Source organism: Microtus ochrogaster, chromosome 17 (assembly GCF_000317375.1).
Source record: "Microtus ochrogaster isolate Prairie Vole_2 chromosome 17, MicOch1.0, whole genome shotgun sequence".
Taxonomy (NCBI): domain Eukaryota; kingdom Metazoa; phylum Chordata; class Mammalia; order Rodentia; family Cricetidae; genus Microtus; species Microtus ochrogaster.
In genome coordinates, this window is record NC_022019.1 from 12,505,566 (window position 1) to 12,526,578 (window position 21,013).

The window sequence follows — 21,013 nt, forward strand, 5'->3', positions numbered from 1 at the left end:
GAGTTCAAGGCCAGCCTGGTCAACAGAGCGAGTATCATGACAGGCTCCAAAGCTACAGAGAAACCCTGTCTCAAAAAAACAAAACAAACAAACAAACAAAAAAACAAAGAAAAGAGAAAGAAGAAAGACAGAGACAGAGACAGAGACCAGCAATCTTCCTGATGAGCTTGCACAGTCCTATCTCACATAAGCATCAGCCTTTGAATGAAGACCAAGTGATCACGTTACAAATCAGGTTGTTAAAGACAAGATGGTTAACAGAACAGAAACTGTTACAAGGAGACTGAAGCCTTCTTCCCATTTGAGCACCTCGCCCACAGAAGCAAGTAACATAGCAGGAGGAAGGGGTATCAGTGAGCATTTGTCTCTGGTTGAACATTGTAGTCCTGGGCTCTCAGTGACAGTGACTGTGCATACACATGTACCACTAACCCCTTGCATCTGTGGGGGTCTAAGTATGAAAATCCAACCAAATGCAGACAGAAAGCACTTAGGAATTCCACACACACGCACAGGCCTTTTGCTTGTCATTACTTCCTAAGCAATAAATTGTGACAACTGTTTGCATCTACATTGCAACTGGTATAAATAACAACACAGGATAAAACACATGAGGAGAGAAAACCTAAGTTACATGAAAATATTCTTCCATTTTATAAGGATTTTGAGCATCCACAGATTTTAGTATTCCTAGGGCCTTGAAACCAGTGCCTCAAAGATATCAAGAGCTGATTGATGAAGCCTGTGCGCATACATGTCTGTGCTTCCAATTCCGGAACATGTAAGCTGTTAAGATCCACCGTGACAGGACTGTTATGTACAAGGTTGAAACACAGGCCAGATTTCTGGTGAAAGCTTCTAAATAGGAAGTCTGGATAAATACTAGTCGGCAGAGCAGAGGCTGGAGCACTAGTTTTAACTGAAATGGACTTGGAATCTATCACAGACTTCTCCTAATGTTAAGCTGCTCTGCGTTGTAAGAAAGCCAAGAATAACGTTCAGAAGGCTAAACAAATTCAGGGCTCAGTAAGGACCAGGGACAACTACCTATGTCATGACAGAGCCTAGCACGGTCTTCACGGCACACCCTTGTTTACAGGGTACAACAACTTTATGAGGTAATGTCTCTGTACTGAGCAACATGCCCCTAGCAAGGCTAAAACTGCAGTAGGCTCACTGTAGTGACAGTTTAAATTTCCTGACTTCATACTCAGGCCTGCTGGATTACACGGTGCATGTCTGGAATTTCTCAGAAATAATTTATAAATTATTTATAAGTAAATAACTTATAAATTATCTTGATTCATAAAGGATACTCAAAAATTTAGTCCTTCACAGAGGTGGGAGTAAAGATACGATCTTACACATTCCTGGATAGGTACTGGATAGATAAACAATGTCTAAAATCCTACTGATTCCAATTCATACACTGAGCTTGGAGTTTAAAAAGATAACCTTACTTGGGAAACTGAGACGCTTAGCAGAATTTTCTGTACTAATGGCAGGTCCTTCACTGTTGCTGACGTAAGTAGCCTCTGGGCCAGACAAAGCTAGTGTGACTAAAGATCACAGGCTTAACATAATTTTCATGTAAACAGCCTTTGCAGCTCGTCTCTAACATACCTGACAATACAGACGGAAAGCCTGCATTTTAAAACCGTATTATACAGATCTGAGCCAAATGTGATGGTAGATGCTTGTAATCCCAGCACTTGGGAAGCAGAGGCAAGAAGACAGAGTCTAAGACCAGGCTGGGTTAAGGAGGGTTTATGGCAGCCTGAGCAACAAAACAAAACCCCATCTCAAACAAAACAAAACAAAACAACCCAAAACACGTCAACACTTATTCCTGGTCCTAACAAGGATGGAAAAAAAAATCAGTGTTGCTATTTAGGCTGAAACAGATGATCTGTGTATTTGGTACATTTATTTTAATTAAAAGGAGTAAAATTCTGGTTCTGTTGAAGTGTGCTGTGGAATCTATAGCCACATTAGTGGAGGAAATTAATAAATGCAAATACATTTGAAAGTCTGGAAATAGGAAAGGAGCAAGGAAGTGGACTGCAGGGGGCTGCCACAGTCTGAATCTGGAAATGTCCCCAGAGGCCATGTGCTGAAGGCTTGTTCTCCAGAACATTTAAGAAGTGCTGCCTGGTGTGGAGAAGTCAGGTAACTGAGGCACGCCCTTCATAGGGTACTGGGACCCTTCCTCTTTCCCTCTTTGCCTCCCAGCTGCTGCACGGTTTAACAGCTTGCCGGCCCATGCTTTCCCACCAGGATGTACTGTCTTAATACAGGATAAAAGCAGCAGGGCAGCTGACCATAGCCCAAACCCTCCAAAACCCTGAGTCAAAATAAAGCTTCTTTCCTCATAAATGGATCATCTCAGGTATTGTGTTAAGTGAGAGAAAGCTGACTAACACACTGCAATAATAATAGGCCTGCCCTTCACAGCAGGCAAGGCACCAGACTCTGCTTCTGTGCAGTGACCCATACAAAATAAACACAAGAGCACGGGAAGGAAGGCAAGGCCTGCCAAATCTACCCCCAGTGTGCTAGATGGTAAGAAATCTGAAATGCAATAAAAGTAACTCAGTTACTAAAGACTCTGTGAAGTATTTCAATGTACAATATTGGAGCAGAAACGTGAACATACTTGATTTGAAGACATATTCTCAACTTTCATTAGTGATGAGTAGCTCCTAGAAGAAAAAAAATATTCAAAATGAGGTTATCGCTCAGTAAGCATCTCATGGGTGGCTACCACCCTAAAACCCACATCTCGCAGATGGTTACTACACTGGCTGAAGGCTAAAGCCAGTTGTTGAAACTACCCACTCTGATGAAAGCAGCACACAAGAGTGCCTTTCGGAAGGCCACATTTCCTCCGGGCTCCCTCCTTTTAACCCAACTGCCCCAACACCTTTTTAGATGCCGAAAAGGCATTTCCAGCCTTTCGGTCTGGAAACACAAACCATCCCCCATGAAAAGAAATGCATTTCTTTCTCCTGTTGCCTAGAATGCCATCACTGTCCATTTCACTTCAAGCCAGAAACCCAGGAGTCATTCTTAGCTCTTGTCCTCAACCCAAGCTACCATCAAAATGGATCTTATCCCGCCACCAGTGAATTTGCCTCTCACTGGTAGAATCTTCTCTACCTTCAAGTCACCACCATAGTTCAAGTGTGGTGTGGACAACTGCCAATCACTTCTTAACTTCCACCGACACTGCCTCTGGCTCCCTCTATAACTGAACAGGCAAAGAGCTCTTACTAAATCACAAGCCACCACTGGGCCATCCCTGTAAAACCCAACACTCAGGAGGCTGTGGCAGGAGACTGCCGGGAGGGAGAGGGCAGCCTTGGGTGTGCAGCCAACTCCTGGTCATGCTGAACTACAGAGTGAGATACTGTCACAAAAAGTTAACTGGCTCACTCACTCAAAAGCCTCATCTTTTCTGCTTGAAACTTCAAAAACATTATTTCTTGTGTGTGCAAGTAAGTACAGCATGCGCACCGAGTCAGAGAATGGCTCTTCATCTGCCATGAGTTTTGAGGATCAAACTCAGCTTGTCAAGTTTTGAGGGCAAAATCTTTTACCTGCAAAGGCATTGCTCCAGCTCTGCTTGAGACTTTGACGACATCATAATGCTCAGGAGGAAGATAAACAGGTAAAAAAGGTCCCTGCATGGCTTGGCTCCATGTTCCTTGAGCCTTCTCGATCTAGTATTCCAAATATTTGGGACCTTGGTCCTGTTTCATTTTGTTGCCTCCTATATAAGGACCCTGAGCCGGCTAGCACACTCCTTAGTTCTGATACCAGCTTCTAGAATTATTCTACCAGGGAATAGTTTCATGTATTCATTCATGACACAATGACTAACTACACATGCGAAATGTTGTCTTGTCCAAGCGGTCACAAGGCTCTGCAGAGCTTACAATCTACACGAGGAGTCCGGGCACAGACAGCAGTACAGTAGACAGCAGTAGGGGTTTGGGTGTGGTGGTACTTCTGTGATCCCAACTATATGGCGTCTAAGGCAGGGGGATCATAAATTTGAGACTAGCCTGGAGAACTTGGTGAGACTGTGTCTCAAGACAAAAATGTTTTAAAGGAATATAGCTCAGTCAGTGGTAGAGTGCTTGCAAGTACAAGGCCCCTGGTTCAATTTCCAGTCTTTTAAAAAGGGTAATGAACAACACTGGGCGTTGGTGGTGCACGCCTTTAATCCCATCACACTAACGATGTTCAACTTTCTAAGGGCAGAAAAAGGCTGTGGAAGCAGCTTTGAGTTAGTCAGCTTCGCGTCTCTGTCCCAACGGCACAGCTGCGCAAGACTACATACACACTCCCTTACCTTTTCCTTCTCAACAGACCGGATTCTGAGGAAAGCTCACAATGGCTTACAGTGAAGGACAACACATTCAACACTCGGAGCTTTAATGTGCCCTCCTCCCACCAGAAAATCTATGAGCAGAGCCCGCGGGGATAACCTGTGTCAGCCAACAGCAAGGCCACAGCCCCATTATACCTAAGTTCATCCATTTCCCGTTTCTTCTTCATTTCTTCTTTCTCTCTCCTCTTCATTTCCTGAATCTGGGCTTTTTTCTCATTCCTCTCTTCGCGGTCTCGGCTTTCTTTCTCTGCTGCTAGGTCAGGAAACTTCTCCGATTTGGTCTTTTCTAATCGATTCAAGATTTCATTCACTTTCTTCTCTACGGTCACAATTTTTACCTGTGAGGGAGGTAAAGGGGGAAGTACTTAGCCTTTTTTCTCTCACCTAAGAGGGGCAAGTCTTGGGCTTTCCTCACCCAGTGTAACACCCTTAGGAACATCACAGTCAGCCTGGAGCCGGGCCCCGCCTCCCGTGGTGGCATGAACACTTACATCCTTCTGCCTGTGAAAGCCTATCTGCCCCACATCCATGTCAGCTGTTTTCTTCAGGTTAGACCAAGGCGTGTATACCACATTAATGTTGTTCATCTTGCAGCCTGCCGAGAGAGACTGTCTTCAACAGGCAGGAAACATGAAATCGAGCGGCGTAGCCCTCACCCACAGCAAAATATCATCCACCTATCCCGGTCATGGCTTGAGATCGGAGACCCTGACACCTCCGATGTCACAAAGCACGAAAGACAGTGGAAAGTCAAACATGAAGCCAAAGTGTCACAGCGGAAAAACAAGGTAAACGACTAACATCAGCGGCTTCCAAGAACTCCCTAAAATTGAACACAAAATTATCATGTGCATAGTTTTCAAGAGAAAAGAACCAAGGGAGTCTCCCTAGACTCTTGAAGGAATCTTTGAGGCAGTAATGGGTAACCAGTAATATACAGCTACAGCCTGGGATTTCCGAGAGCCAGCCTGGCAATGAGCTCAGAGGTGCCTGTTACTCTCTGACCCCATCTGACATTGAGGACACCAACACATTTAGGAAGGTTTGTTCGGTTATCAGTGGAGCCCTTTTCCCTAAACAAACCTGATTCTGACCTAAAATGGGCCAATTTAGCAGAAACCAGCAAGTTCAATCCCTGTTCCCTTAGTGTTGAGCAGGAAAGAATTTGGCAACTACAGAGTTGCTAGTGGCATGTCCCCTGAACCCTCACGAATCTCTTCAGTCCTCAGCAGCATCCTCTGGTACTCATTAAGAGCAGAACTCGGGGCCCAGCTTCACAGTCTGTTATGTGCGCAATCACTGGAAGGCTAAGGGAGGAAGGGGAGTTAATTCCCATGTTACCATTCCTCCCCCATGTTCTCTCTAGAACTCGTAGACTGTAAGGACATTAAAAAGAAAGAAACAGAGCTGAGAATACAGGGTCGACGGCTCTTTGAACCAAGGCGCATTTGCGAGTCAGGGGCACAGGGGAGAACAAGGCAGTGTGCAAGAAGCTGGAACACAGAAGAGTTTGCTTGTTTCAATGCTCACTTCAGTAAATGAGGATATAAGATTATCTAGTCTCCTCATAAAACAGAACGCCCTCACTCTTAACAGCCTGTTGATGTATAGAGTTGAAAACTGGTGGCTCCAAAAAGGTCAATTTTAAGCTTCTTTGTATACACTCGTCTTTTGTTATTAAGGCCGCCTGAGTTGAGGCTGAAGACAGCAGTCTGCATGAAGGAAGAAAGGCTGCCAAGCTCTCACCATGCATTCATGGACCCCAGCGCCTGTTGGCAGCTGCGTTTGCTCCGGGTCATCTTCCACCTTCATCTATAACCACTTATCTCTCTCTAGCCAGGTCTATATCCTACCTTAAAACCTCAGTCACTCAGACCAATACCTCTCAAACCCCTTCAGAAGTGCTATTCCCATCCTAGACCTTTTGTTCAGATTAAATCTTACCTAGTAGAAATGAGCAGGCACCAAGCCCAGTACTTTAACTACTGCCTAAAACAGAGGGCGCTTGTTCCCAGCCCACACTGCACACTGGCTCACCCAGAGAGCTTCTGAAAGAAAACAAGACTCAAGGACCACCCAGGCCATCACAACTTAAAGGAAGGATAAAGCATGGAAGAGAGGGGAAAAAGAAAAGACATGGTTTAAAGTCTCTGGCTCTAAGCCTGGTATAGCATCCAGGAAGCCAAAACAGGAAAATTGTGAGTATCAGGCCAGTGTGGGTTACACAGTGAGTTCCACACTAGCTTAGGCGACATAGCAAGATCCTGGCTCAAAATACCCAAACAAGGGGCTGGAGAAATGGCTTAGTAGTTAGAAACACTAGATATTCTTCTAGAGGACCCAGGTTCAATTCCCAACACCCACGTGGTGGCTACAATTGTCTGTAACCCTGTTCCAGGTAATCTGACAGCTTCTTCTGGGCTCCAAGGGCACCAGACATTCACATGGCATAGACACACATGCAAACAAAACACCATACACATAAAATTACATTTAAATTTTTAAAAAAGAAAACTGAAACAAACCCCTCCAATGTTAAGATCTGATGACAAACAAAGGCAGCAACATTGACAGTAGAGCCACGAGACACACCTCCTTAGCTATTAGCACTGCACTGCTACTGCCAGGCTGGGGCAAAGCAGGGAAAGAGAGAGTCACAAGTGCCAAGACTCAGAGGGACAGTGGGACTTGAGGAGTGGGAGATGAGCTGCTACTCCTCTGACAAGCAGCAGAACTGCCCCTCCTCAGCCTTCTCCTCTGGGGTCCTCAGAAGCATGCCAAAGTCAACAGCACGATTGCTAAAATGAACTTCATTCCAGACACAGAAAAAGTGCACGCTGACTCAGAAAACACTCACACTCGTAGGAAAACTGACCTTGAATGCTATTGGCCTTCACGAGGTGGGCGCAGTCCATGAGAACCTCCTTTGGAATGTCTTCTATCTTCTCTCCCTGCAACATAAAATATACCGAATGGTCCTCTTTGGTTACTGATGATCACTTGTACACTCACAGCACCTGCTGTCTTACCTGCGGGACACGGGCTTACAGCATGCAGGGGCTCTTTGGGTCAGTTACAGAACACTGAAAGATGAAGTGAATTTACCATGCCCACACAGGATGCTACCTGAACTAAGAGAAGGCACTAACAGGGAAAACTATACTTTACACCTTTTAAGTACCATGCTGCAGATATTTACTGCAGTTATGGCCCAGGAGCTTTTGTCCTCGTTCTTTTCTGGAAAGCATGTGGAGAAATGGTGCCCATTCGGCATCTAGAAGTCTCCCTGCCTGAGGTCCCTATAACCGTCCTTTGAAAGAGATGCCTTGGAATTCTGGATCCACAGACCATCTTTCCCCCCAGTCAAAATCAGGGTGAGTTCTTGTGGTGGAGTGGTGGATCCCCACTATTTACCAACCATAAGGGAGAAATGACAGAGATGCCACTTTCTCTACAGAAATCGCTATCAATCAAAGATCTGAATAAATAAAGCTATTTCCAAAATAACCAAAGACAATGGAGAAAATCAGTTTAGAATCAGGTTCTATTGGGCATGGGATTACAGAAGCAGCTGTCAGATGACAAGTGCTACATAGAACTCAGTGCTGAAATAACTTTATCTCACTGCTGTGCTTCAAACTTATATAATTTCCAAGTGTGTATGTATCGTGGTGTGTGTGTGTAGTGTGTGTATGTGGTGTGGTGTATGTGTGTGTGTGTGTACGTGTCGCGTGGTGTGTGTGTGTGTGCCGTAGTGTGTGGTATGTGTGTGGTGTGGTGTGGTGTGTGTGTGTGTGGTGTAGTGTGTGGTATGTGGGTGTGGGTGTGGGTGTGGTGTAGTGTGTGGTATGTGTGTGTGGGTGTTGTGTGGTGTCTGACAGGTGAACCTAGAGCCTTCCTTCTATATGCTAGGCAAGTATTCTATCAATCACTAAATTACATTCCCAGCTACATTTAAAAGTACGAATATATGGTGCTCATCACTAAAGAGAACGTCATGAATTCATGTTTACATTCCATTACCTTTTGTAATCGAAGGTATACATGAGCCGAAGAGAGTTTGTCCACATGAAACCTGCAAGGAAGGAAACCCCTTTTAGCAAAACAACCATGTCCTCGGCCACTTGCGTCAAAAGCATCCCACTCCAAGAAAGTACTCCCTGGGACTTATTATAAAACTGTCGCCATCTCCAAAGGGCCAGCCAGCAACCTGGAGAGGCAAGAGGAACCTGGGAGCTGTGCAGCTGGCGTGGTTCCAGGCCAAGAGGAGTCAGATCGTAAATATGAAAACATCCTGGGAGAGAGGAGCTTCAAGTGACAAAAAGAGCAATCAGTGACCAAGGGCTTCAAGGAAGAATTGAGATTTGGCTGCCCCTGACTAAAGCACAGGCTAAGAAAATAACCAGGGAAAGAATTTCAATGAGAAAAGATGGAAGAAGTCAGTGAAAGTCCACTGTTGCTGACCTGGGAGCCTTTCAGGACTGCAGTCTAGAGAAGAGGAGAATATGGTTTCTGATATCTCAACTTTACATTGGCGAATCAACCAAAAACAAGGATCAAGTTCAGATTGAGAAAAGTCAGCTCACTAAGCAGACTACATCATTAAATGGATCAGACTTAGAATTCTTCCAATCCCCCACCAAGCCCCATAGACAATGGCATCAATGCGCATCCCTGGGTGAACAGGGTCTCTGTGGCACTGGTGCTGTCCTAAAATCAGTCAGGACGCCCCACAGCACTGCTTCTTTCTTGGCATAGGACTCACTACATAGCTCTGGCTGCTGGGGGACCAATGGTCTTTTACTCTGTCACTTGTATTATTTTTAATAAAACGCTCATTGGCCAGTAGCCAGGCAGGAAGTATAGGTAGGACAACCAGGAAGGAAGTAGAGGCAGGACAATGAGAACAGAATTCTAAGAGAGGAAAGAGTCAGTCTGCAGTCGTCACAGAGGAAGCCAGACATAGAGCACGCAAGATGTGACTGCCTCACCGAAAAAGGCACCAAGCCACTTGGCTAACACAGACATGAATTATGGGCTACTATAAATTATAAGAGTTAATAAGAAGCCTGAGCTACTAGGCCAACCAGCTTATGATTAATGTAGATCTCTGTGTTTATTTAGAACTAAATGGCTGTGGGAGCTAGTGGGACAGAAACCTCAGTCAACACCTGACTGGTCTGGTACTTGCTATGTAGATGGACTAGCATTTTACTTACATAGATTCTTCTGAGCCGGGCGGTGGTGGCACACGCCTTTAATCCCAGCACTCGGGAGGCAGAGGCAGGTGGATCTCTGTGAGTTCGAGACCAGCCTGGTCTACAGAGCTAGTTCCAGGACAGGCTCCAAAGCCACAGAGAATCCCTGTCTCGGAAAAAAAAAAAAAAAAAAAGAGAAAAAAAAACATAGATTCTTCTAAGTGTTGGGAATGAGGTGGGACATACCTCCACAGCATATTAAAGTCACTTTTCCTTAGGATCTGTACTAGGTAGTTTTATGTCAGCTTGACAGCAGCTAGAGTCATCATCAAAGGAGGGACCTTCAAGTGAGACCACGTTTCCAGAAGATAGGGCTGTAGGCAAATCTATTAGTGATGGATGTGGGGGATTCTGAGTAGAGCCACATGTTAGTGGGAGTTTGAGTTACCTAGCTCATTGTGGGTGGGGTTATCCCTGGACTGGTAGTCGTGGATTCTATAAGAAAGCAGGCTGAGCATCATGGGAAACAAACCAGTAAGCACCACCCCTCCATGGCCTCTGCATCAGCTCCTACCTCCAGGCTCTTGCCCCGTGTGAGTTCCTATTCTCACTGCTTTTGATGATGAGTGTTACATGGGACTGGGAGTGAAATGAACCCTTTCTTCCCCAAGTTGTTTTTGGTCAAGGTGTTTTATCGCAGCAATAGTAACCCTAACTAAGACAGGGTTCTTATTATCCATCAATTTAATGCAATCTATTAAAATTGATGTGACATTTTTCATGCTTATAATTCATCAAATGAAGCTGACTCACTTTGTGACACACAGAGATGGGCAGAATTCAAGCATCAAACAATGAACTGACCTCAGCTGAGAAGGAACACCTGCTACTCTTAACTTCTGCCTGTTTAGTGACAGCTCTTTATCAGTGACAGTCCTTCCTACACACGCCTGACACGGTGACTCTGTTAACTTCAGCTGGAGCTGTCCCTAACAAGGGTTAAGGAAGCCTACGGAAACTGAGCATAGTGGCAAAGCTTATAATTCCAGCAGACAGGAGTATCATAAGTTTACAGTTAACATAAGTTTACATAAGTATAAGTTTATATGTTGCTTTTTAGTCTTTACTGAGAGCCAGAAATGGACACTACATAATATTTGATTCATGTTTTTCCAAACTGTTCATTTACTCATTTGTGTTCCCATGTAAAATTCATATTAATTATCACCTTTATTTGGGCATTTTTGTACCCTGAAAAATCCCTTTTATAAATCTAGAAGTTTTGTATATTTCATTTTCCTCTCAGAATCTTTTAAAAAAATATTTATTATGAATACAGTGTTCTGCCGCCATGTGCCTCCATGCCAGAAGAGGGCACCAGAACTCTCATAGGTTGTTATGAACCACCATGTGGTTGCTGGGAATTGAACTCAGGACCTCTGATAGAGCAACCAGTGCTGTTAACCTCTGAGCCATCTCTCCAGTCCCTCCTTTCAGAATCTTAAGGAAAATATTATGCTGTGAACTGACCTCAAGTGAGAAGAAACACTTGCCACTCTGACTTCTGCTTACTTAGTGGCAGCTCTTTATTAGTAAGAGCCCTTCCACTAACAATAGTAGCTATAGCAGATTCTTTTTCTTCAAGGTCTCCTATATGGAATGCTGTCAATAGAAATATCAAACTAATTCAATATATACTAACGAGTTCATACCTAGGAATGAACTCATAAGCACTCATGAGAGTATCATGGCTAGAATGGTGGTTTGAGTAAGAATGGCCCCATGGGCTCATAGATTTGAATACTTAGTCACCAGGGAGTGGAATTCTTTGAAAGGATTAGGGAAGTGTGGTGGGTATGTCAGTGGGGTGGGCTCTGAGGTTTCAATAGCTCATGCCAGCCCCAGTCTTTCTCTCTGCCTGATGCTCTCAGCTACTGCTCCAGTGCCCTGTGTGCCACCACACTCAGGCTAAGCCTCTGAGACTGTAAGTAAGGTCCAAATACATGCTTCCTTTTCTAAGAGTTCTGTGGTTACAGTCTCTTCAGGCTTACATTTACATAGTTACAAAGGGCAGAGACCAACAGAAATACAGGATTTGAGTACTTCAGAGCAAACTTGCTGTGTTTGCTAAGTCTTTCTAGTGTTCCTAACGATGCCCACTTGAGGTTTAACTATGCCCACTTTTAGCCTCCTGTCCTTGTTATGTTCCCATCCCTGCTCATCTTGATCCCCTTCATTAACTGAGAGACTAGAATTTTTGATAAAGGAACAGTTACTTGAGGGTGTAGAGGCACAGGCAGTGAGCAGATCAGTTTCTTGAAGGGAGGGCTGTGCAAATACTGTGCATTTGGCAGTCTGGAGGTAGCAAAGACATAATTCTCTCCTTTCCTCACTTGAAAACCGATTTATTTCTAATCCCATTTAATGCCTAGAAAAGTCTTTGCTTAAAGGAACCTCAGAAGGTTTACCAGACAGACTCAGCTGCTGCCACAGGTAAATCCCCCAAGGCAGCGTCAGGAGAATATCAGGTTAACATCAGAATGCAGAAGAGCTCAGGGCCACTCTTTTGTCCAGGACAATCCCTGGCAGATTGTCAGGACTGACAGCACAGGAACTGGAACAGGGCCCCGAGGTTCGGGGCTATTCCAGCAGCCCTGAGTTCTCAAATAACTTCTGGAAATAAAAGTCAACTGTGCTGAACTTTGGTCATTAATCTCTGGACTATTAAAGGTGCCAAAAGGGATCTCTAGGTACCTGTTGATATAAGCCTGCTGAGTCTCAAGCTAAAAAAAAAAAAAACAAACCTCAAGCAAACTGTCTTTCAAGTTGTATTTTAATATGTAACCTTTCCTACATAGGCAGCTATCCTCAAATCTGTATGCTAGCGTACAGCATCGGTGAACATGGTACCTCTAATTCTAACACCTGGAAAACTGAGTTCCAGGGAAGCCTGAAATAGTCAAACTCTAGCTTGAAAAAACCAAGGGGCAAAAAGTATAGCAGGTAACTGCCTAACAGACACAGACGGTGCATCAGAGAGCCCGGCATCTACAGGAACGACTTCAGCTGGGGACAACAGCCACGCAAAGGAGAGACAACAGGAAGCAGTCCCCGGGAGGAAACTTCCAGGGGGTGTTTGTAGGATGGCAGCAAGTCAGTTGAGTGGGAAGTCAGAAGATGTATGGAACTCTCATTTTGTGCCAGCACTAACGACCTGAGTAGTTCATGAAGCAGGTGAAGAGTTGTCCTGTTGAAGATATGGGGCCTTCTGAAGGAAAGCCACAAATTCCAGAAATTCTGAGCAGTACAATCTGCCCACCTGCGCCAAGGGGCCCTAAGCAGGGTCTCATCTGATGGTGCATTTGAGCTGAGAAGCCAGGACACTGTGCTGGAACAGCTTTTGTTTTTATAAGGCTTTAACATTCCTCATGTGTCAGCTACATCCTGGTTCTCAGTGTGGACTTTAGAATGATAGGTGAACATGCCCACCAGGGCCATGAACTAGAGCTCTTTACAACCAAGTAGGTAGAAGTCCAAGAGGTCCTCTGGGGAGGCCCTGCAGATATGTGGAGGCTTCTGAGCCGCAGGTAAGGGGGAGCAAGTGGAGCTTGAGTTACTGTCCATACAATACTTCCCTGTTAAGTGCTCAGTCCGCACACCTCACTGAAAACTGAACCAGCGCTTCTGAAAAGTGGCCATCTAACCTCATAGCACTCCAGGGAGATAAGGGGGAGTTCTCCAGCCCACAGCTGGAGAAAAGAGATCTGTAGAGCTACAGCAATGGGTCTGGGGGTGGGAGTGGGGGGTGCCGTGAACTGAAGCCAGAAGAATGGCGCCCTTAAGGAGAGAGCGAATCAATGACTTGGAAACTGAGCTGGGCCTGTGAGATCCTGGGCTGGGCCAGTAACAGCCAATGCAGACCTGTTCTGTCCCTCATCTGTAAAACAGGTATGATAGCAGTACTTCATAAATGCTGAGAAATTAAATGTATTGACACTTGACAATATTTGGCAGAGTTAAGCGCTTGAGAAATGTGCACTAAGTGTTGTGGGGTATTATTTTAAGATGTGTTTCATTAATTTGTGCTGTGGAATATTTGTTTAATGATGCAAAGATGTGTTGCATTCTTTTATGCTGCATTTGTTTAACTCTGTGAAGCTGCGCTACTTTGCCTGCCTATAACACCTGATTGGTCTAATAAAGAGCTGAAAGTCCCATAGCAAGATAAAGGCCAGGCAGGGCGGCCAGGCAGAGTGAATAAAAAGAATGAGGAAGAGGGAAGAGCGAGAGAAGAAGAGGACACCAGGGGCCGGCCACCCACTCACACAATCCACGGAGAAAGAAGGAAAGAAAGACATGTAGGATAGAGAAAGGCAAGAGTCCAGAGGCAAAAGGCAGATGGGATAATTTAAGAAAAGCTAGCTAGAAACAAGCCAAGCTAAGGCCAGGCAATCACAAGTAAATAAGTCTGCATGTATTTATTTGGAAGCTAGGTGGTAGGTCCCCACAGACCAAAGAGCTAAGAAAAGAAAAAACAACAACAACAACTACTACAGCCAAGTAAACAGGGCCCGAGAACTTATCCAGGGAGAATGATACTCCACTCAAATGGTTGAGACTGGGTTCCAGGAGAGAGAATATGACGGTCAGAATAAGCAGTGGAAAATGGCCATGGAAAAGAAAGTGGCTAAAAAGGTGTGTTGGGAGCCTGCACGTTTCTCTTGGGTCATAGGGGTGGAGCACTGAGGGAAACCACAGCTATTTACTCATGGACACTAGAAACAAAACACCACGTAGGAGGTGTTTTAATTAAAGGACGCAGGTAGATGGTTATGTTTAAAAATCTAAATGATAACCTAAATGAAGCAGAATAAAAATTGCAACTTACCAAATATCTTCAGGCCAGCCATACTTTATCAGATCTTCATCTACAGTAAGACACAAGAGGATGGAAAAAGAAATTAAGAAAAACTGTTAACTGGAAATATCCAGGATTTTTATTGTTGGGAAGGGAAAAGCAGCCCATACCCCTTCACTTTCTCCTCTTCCTTAAAGGAGACAACAGAGGCGGAACTGGGAGGCTTGAAAAGAAGGACAGCTTTTACAGTCAGATAATTTACACTATGTAGCTTCTGTCACACTTTCAATTTAAAGCCCAAAGACGTTTCCTTTGAATGAAACAAATACTAGAAAAAACTTCAGCAGCTGGGAAGTTAGGTAATTCTGACCAACTATAATGCTTAAATGCTAATATGATTTTGTTCAAACTTTAAAATAATGGGTTACATCATCAGCATTAGCATGGTCTGCGACTAGAGTTCAGTGGCTGCATTGCTTGCCTAATGTTCACGAAGCCCTAGGTTTGATCCCTAACACCACAGAAGCCGAGTGTGGTTCACACAGCCTGTGATCCCAGCAATCAGGAGGTAGAGAAAAGAGCATCAAGATTCAGGTCATCTCTGGCCACATAAGGAGTTAAGACCAGCCTGGAATGTGTCTTAAGAGAACAGACAGATGGACAAAAACCTTGAAAATTCAGCAGGGTACGGCTGCATACACATGAGAAGCTGAGAAAGGATGGTGAGTTTGAGAACAGCTTGGGCTACAAGGCTAGATCAAGTCAGCTTCGTGAGACAGAGAAAGAATTGTTACAAGGAAGAGTTTTGGGAGCATGATGAAAGCTACTAGAGGTGAGGACCTTATTTTTTATTATTATAAGAATTATAGCCGGGTGGTGGTGGTGCACGCCTTTTATCCCAGCACTCGGGAGGCAGAGGCAGGTAGATCTCTGTGAGTTCGAGGCCGGCCAGCCTGGTCTACAAGAGCGAGTTCCAGAACAGGCTCCAAAGCCACAGAGAAACCCTGTCTTGAAAAAAAAAAAAAGAATTATATTATTAGCTGATAACTGTACATGTGACAGGTAAATACTGGTTAGAACATGCGATTCCTATGATTTTTAGATGTATTTAAGAAAGGATAGCCTACTACTGGCTAAGATATATACAACTCATAGGAGAGGGCACTTGGCGATAGTAGAAACCAGGAGGTTTCTGGCAGACATCAGGAATTTACTATGTGAGTGGGAAGCTGGGCAAAAAATTGAAGTAAGGGAAAATATTAGTAGCAAAACATTTCTAAGTGTGCTATGTATGGCTGAGGCCACCTGCTGGCTAAGAAGAGAAAATACCTGTCTTAAAAATTCCACTCCTGTCTTATCCACTACTTGCTTAGAAACTGCAGGGCTACGAGAAATAAATGGGAGGTACTAGGAATATCCCCAATAGGAGCTTTAAAACACAGCTCCCTTTCTTATTGGAATAAATTGGAAGGGCTGATACCTTCACAAGACTCCAAAGTTTCCTGATGAGCAAATATTCTATACATACACAATAACACAAAACACAAGAGGGCTCTAGACATCAGATTCAGGGTTGTGGAGACAGATGCTCATCGAGGCGTTGTGTCTCTAGGCATCAATTCTACTACAAATACAAGACCTTTGTCAGCTCAGTCTCAAGCCCCACTCACCATCCCTTCCACAGCATGTGCTAGAAATCACTGCATTTTGTCCACACTTTAAAACATGCCCTACATTTCAGAGCAGTTTTAGCTTCACAACAAAGTATACATGCTTTGTTGTATGTCTCTCTCTGTGTGTGTACACCTGAATGGAGCTAAAGCCCTACCAATGTCTTCCTCACAGAGGTTGGAATGAGGCCCCCACACATGAGCCCTCAGTGAAGAGAAGACAACCTCCGAAGGAGGAGAGGCAGGTGGGAATGCCTTGCCCCCTGCACCCCACTTATATGGTGAAAACCTGCATCACTCACACAGCAGCCAGGTTATAGGTGCCTCCCAGAAGCCGCAGTCTCAGGCTCCACCTCTGATGTAGTAGAAAGATGTTGGGGACTATTTCAAGGTGTGTGACTGTTGTTTATGCTGCATCTGTTTAACTCTGTGAAGCTGTGACTCTCTGCCTCTCTAAAACACCTGACAAAGCTGAATGCCCATAGTGAGGCAGGAGTAAGGATAGGTGGGGCTGGCAGGCAGAGAGAATAAACAGAAGGAGAAACGAGGAAAGGAGGAGCAACGAGAGAACAAGAAGAGGATGTCAGGGGCCAGTCACCCAGCCAGCCACAGGGTAAAAGGAAAGGAAGATAAACAGAACTAAGAAAAGGAAAAAGCCCAGAGGCAAAAGGGAGTCTGGACAATTTAAGAGAAGCTGGCAAGAAACAAGCCAAGCTAAGGCTGGGCATTCATATCTAAGAATAAGCCTCCACATGTGATTTATTTGGGAGCTGGGTGGTGCCCTCCACAAAACTAAAAAGAGTTAAACTTTGCACAACAGAAAGTAAACCATATTTGGCAACAGACTTGCGTTCCTATCCACTCTAAATAACTATGGCTCTATAGTGGTGGCTTACTGTTCACTGTAGAACAGGGAGATAGACAGCATCCTTTCCTTCATGAGACCAGGAGGATGCTGGGGGACAAGCAAAAATAATCAGAGATATTATGGGCTACGAGGAGAAACCTAAAACTCAAGTATTTATGTAGTATGGATGACTTCACCATTAGGTCACATCTTAGTCAGAGCCATAAATTCATTACAACGAAAAATTGCATCAAAATGCGTTATTTTATTTTTATCTGTTCTCTCTTCATAATGATACTTTTTTTTAAGATTTCTTTATTATGTATACACACACCAGAAGAAGGCACCAGATGTCATTATAGATACTTGTGAACCACCTTGTGGTTTCTGGGAATTGAACTCGGGGCCTCTGGAAGCGGCCAGTGCTCTTAACCTCTGAGCCATTTCTCCAGCCCATGATACAGTCTTTTAATCTTAGCAGCTCTGCTTTATGGCAACCAGTTTTTGATCTTGTTTAATAATGAAAATTACTGGCAAATATCTCTTACTGAAGAATGGTATGTGTGCCTCTTTTAATGCACACAAACTGTCCGATTCTAACTGCTATCAATGTCAAACTGCACCTGACTAGACACCAACAGTTCTTGTAAGAAACAGGAAAAACAGACAAGGAGTAACAAAAGTTTAAACACCTATACAGTGCGACCAACCAGTCAGCTCTCCAGACTTACTAAGGTAGTGGCACCCAGCCCCAGGGACAGTCTTCCTAGAGAAGCAAGGTGGGGAGTGGCTTCCGCAAGAAGTTCCAGTAGTCTCTCAACCAGCTAACAAGTGTTCACAGGAGTTAGGCACTCCACAGGTCCTTCCCCTAACCTTGACAACCTTGTGCAGTAACTACAGTCTTTGAGCCTCTCATATCTAAGATATCTGAGGGCCAAAGAGGTTGCACACCACAGCATGTTTGCTAAGGAGCTGATGCTGGTACAACTTCACAGCTCTCTTGTCTGAACCCTCGCTCTACTCCAGGAAGAAAGCACTGTTTCTCCATCTCAAAGAATGATACCCTCTCCAGTTCCTCTGAGGTTCTGCCTTCCTCACCTCCACACTGTGAGCAAACTCTGTGCTCTCTCCACTTAGGTCAACTTAGCTAGCCACAGTGGTTCACGTGCAGAAGCTCAGCACACGAGGGTCTGAGGCAGGAGGATCGCGATGAGTTCTAAGCCAACCTGAGCTAGAGAGTGCAAGCTTGTCTCAAGGGAAAACAATTGCTCAACTGGGTCTGGCATGTAACTTAGCTGCAGTATTTGCCACCAGTGTTCACGAGGCCCTGAGTCCCACCATTCCCTATAACGCTGGAATTACAGTCACATAAGGCACACGAACTACAACTAAGCTGCACACCAGACCCAGTGGAGTAAGACAAGCAGAGGAGAGAGCTAGGGAGAGGCCAACTGGTAAAACCATAATCAGATAGGAACACATCTGCTATCGGTGGCAGAGTAAATACAGTTACCAAAGTCTATGCCAAAGTAGCTAGAAGACAGGATATTGAATTCTCTAACCGACAAGGAATGATCAATGTTTGAGGTGACAGATATACTATGGGTTCCAATGGGACCACCTCACAACGTGTGTATGAACTCAAAAAATATGGCCAATTGTTGTTCGTCAAGTATAATTTCCAAACGGAATGGAAGAAATTAATAGTAAAAACCGTAAACGCAACAAACAGCACTCACCTGCCTGCAATTTCAAAATCAAATGCTTTTGTAAACTTACTTTCGTATTTATCCTTTCCCATGTAGATGGTGTACGTGGATGAGTTAACTGAAACAGAAACAAAAAAGAAAATTAGTAAACATCACCAAAACCCTGCTTCACAGGAAACCCAAGTGTCAAAGGCTCTGATAAGGAGCTGTAAGCCACACCTGACTTACCCATCAGCTCTTATATCCTTCAATAATAAGTTTTATACTTTCAAGTAACTGGTATCAGCAGGACACAATTAAACCATAGCAAGAGCATTATAGTCCTACTGACCTCAAAATAGTATCTCGTCCCCAAAGATGACGTTTGCCAATACTTATTGCTGAATGGTTTGTTTTCTCCTTTTCAGGGAAATAGCTTTTGATTTGTTCCTTCACATCAGGGATAAAGTGTAATGGCCACTCCCATATCGGTCCTACACCTTGGCCTTCTTCAGTGAGAATGAGCAACAACCACAAGTTCAAGGCCAGTCTGAGCTACGTAGTGAGTTCTAGGCCAGCAAGGGCTATATAATTAGGTCCCATCTCAAAAATAAACAAATAAGTACCAAGTACACAAACACTGACCATCACTCCACACTGGGGGACCTAGAAAGTAACACCAACAGTAGGGAGGCTTGAGGCAGGAGGGTCCCTGTTTGAAGCCAGCCTGAGCCACTCACTGTCTCAACAAGGGAAAAAGCCAACACACAACAGCTAGCTCTACGAGTAAGGCACTATGCTTAGGAGACAAGACAGACTGCCTCTCAAGAGACCTGCCCTGGAGATCGAGCAGGCCACAAGAGAAGAGCGGTGCTAAGTCATGTTAACAGGATAAAGAAAGTGTATACTTAACATCATGGTGTGGGAACTAGGTCTCAAAAGGTGTCTTAGGAAAAACAAAGCTTTTTTTTTTTTTTAAACGGGGTGAGTTCATCAGAGACTGATTAGAACAATATGGACACAGCATTTCCTGGAAACCAAAACACCACTTTCTGGCCTTCCAAACCCAGCTCAGTAGTGTTACCATATGTCAAGCGGACAGCACTTCTGCCCGGCGAGGGGTTGTACTGACGTTCTAGTCCTTCTATTGCTTTCCATGGCACTCCTGCTCCTCCCTTCTGAGAAGGGCAAGGTACTCTTCCTGTAGGAGACAGCTGTTGGCACCTGTCTCATTGGTCAATGTCGCTCCTCCAGGGTGCTGCCAGAATGCTAGGGCGAACCCACACACTTCCCGAGCCCAGGCAGCGTTCGAGGGTCTGTCAAGTGGGGATGAGAACATTCCTGGGTGTAAGGAGAGCCGGGTCGCATCCCCACGGCGCTCCCCAGGCCCCGACCAGAGGACCAGCAGGCAACCGAGGGGACGGCCGCGCAGGGACCCAGAAGGCGGTGGGACAGACGCTCGCGGGAGGATGCACTCCAGGACCAGGTTCAAGCCCAGCGGCGGCGGCTGGGGAATCCCGGCTTTGGAGGCAGCTGCAGGGGCAGGACCCTGGAGGGTGCGGCGTCACTCACCACTGCTGCTGGTGAAATAGAACACCATGATCCTGGTAGAAGAGTGGCAACTCCAGCTCAAATCGCGAAGCTCAAGAGCCCACAGGCGCGAGGGTGAGCCGGCTTCCAGGCTCTCCTCCGGGCACTTCCGGCGGACGTGAGACCGCGTCACAACGCCCTCCTGTCGGTGCCATCTTTAGTCCTGGCGAAAGGAAGGCTGTTGGCGGGTGGGCGGCTGTCCCCGTGACGGAGGATTGCGCCCTAGCGGCCGGCTGAAGGAATAGCGCCAGGAAACCGCATCTTGTTTGAGGCCATAAAGGAAAAATTGCTTTTTCTCTGACTTCCCCTCCACCCAGCAGGGGCTGCACGAATGCAAAAACGGCCTCTTTCATAGTTACAAGTTCCTGTTCCCGTGACATCCGAAGACACTCAGTAGGGGCCAATTCAATTTTAAACGAACTCATTCCTCCACTACTTGACTTATATGAGGTGGTTTTTTTTTTTTTTTTTTTTTTTTTTTTTTGGCTTGATCAAACTAGTCAGAATAGGTCTGGGTAATTTTCCACTGGGATTCACCATCAAACTTTAGTTAAATCTGAAATGGCCTCAGCACGGTCTTGCCCTGTCACAATTAAATAAATGGCTGTGCATCAAGGGCAGGATATAGAAGGTACTCGAATGAATTGTTATTGATATTTTCCAGAGGTAGTATGCATACCGGAGTTTGGACTCAAGATTATTGTCCCTTTAAATCTAATGTCTACCCTTTATTACCTGCCAGACTGGACAATTCCCAAACCTCTTC

At 45.0% G+C, this 21,013-nt stretch overlaps 1 protein-coding gene across 2 annotated transcripts in view; it reads right to left on the reverse strand.

Moving 5' to 3' along the window:
- The window catches only part of Ccdc25 (coiled-coil domain containing 25), a 25,219-nt gene extending 4,841 nt beyond the window's left edge, over window positions 1-20,378 (reverse strand). The window contains exons 1-8 of one of the 2 annotated variants that reach the window (XM_005355502.2): window positions 20,230-20,378; window positions 18,749-18,796; window positions 14,483-14,522; window positions 8,420-8,471; window positions 7,272-7,347; window positions 4,888-4,991; window positions 4,532-4,734; window positions 2,657-2,702 (exon numbers count right to left, since the gene is read on the reverse strand). In XM_005355502.2, coding sequence (XP_005355559.1) covers window positions 2,657-2,702; window positions 4,532-4,734; window positions 4,888-4,991; window positions 7,272-7,347; window positions 8,420-8,471; window positions 14,483-14,522; window positions 18,749-18,796; window positions 20,230-20,257 — 597 coding nt within the window. In that variant the 5' untranslated portion in view covers window positions 20,258-20,378. Of the gene's footprint in view, window positions 1-2,656; window positions 2,703-4,531; window positions 4,735-4,887; window positions 4,992-7,271; window positions 7,348-8,419; window positions 8,472-14,482; window positions 14,523-18,748; window positions 18,797-19,881; window positions 19,948-20,229 lie in introns of those variants that run through there. The other variant, XM_013349273.2, reaches the window with a different exon arrangement.
- Window positions 20,379-21,013: the final 635 nt, after the last annotated feature.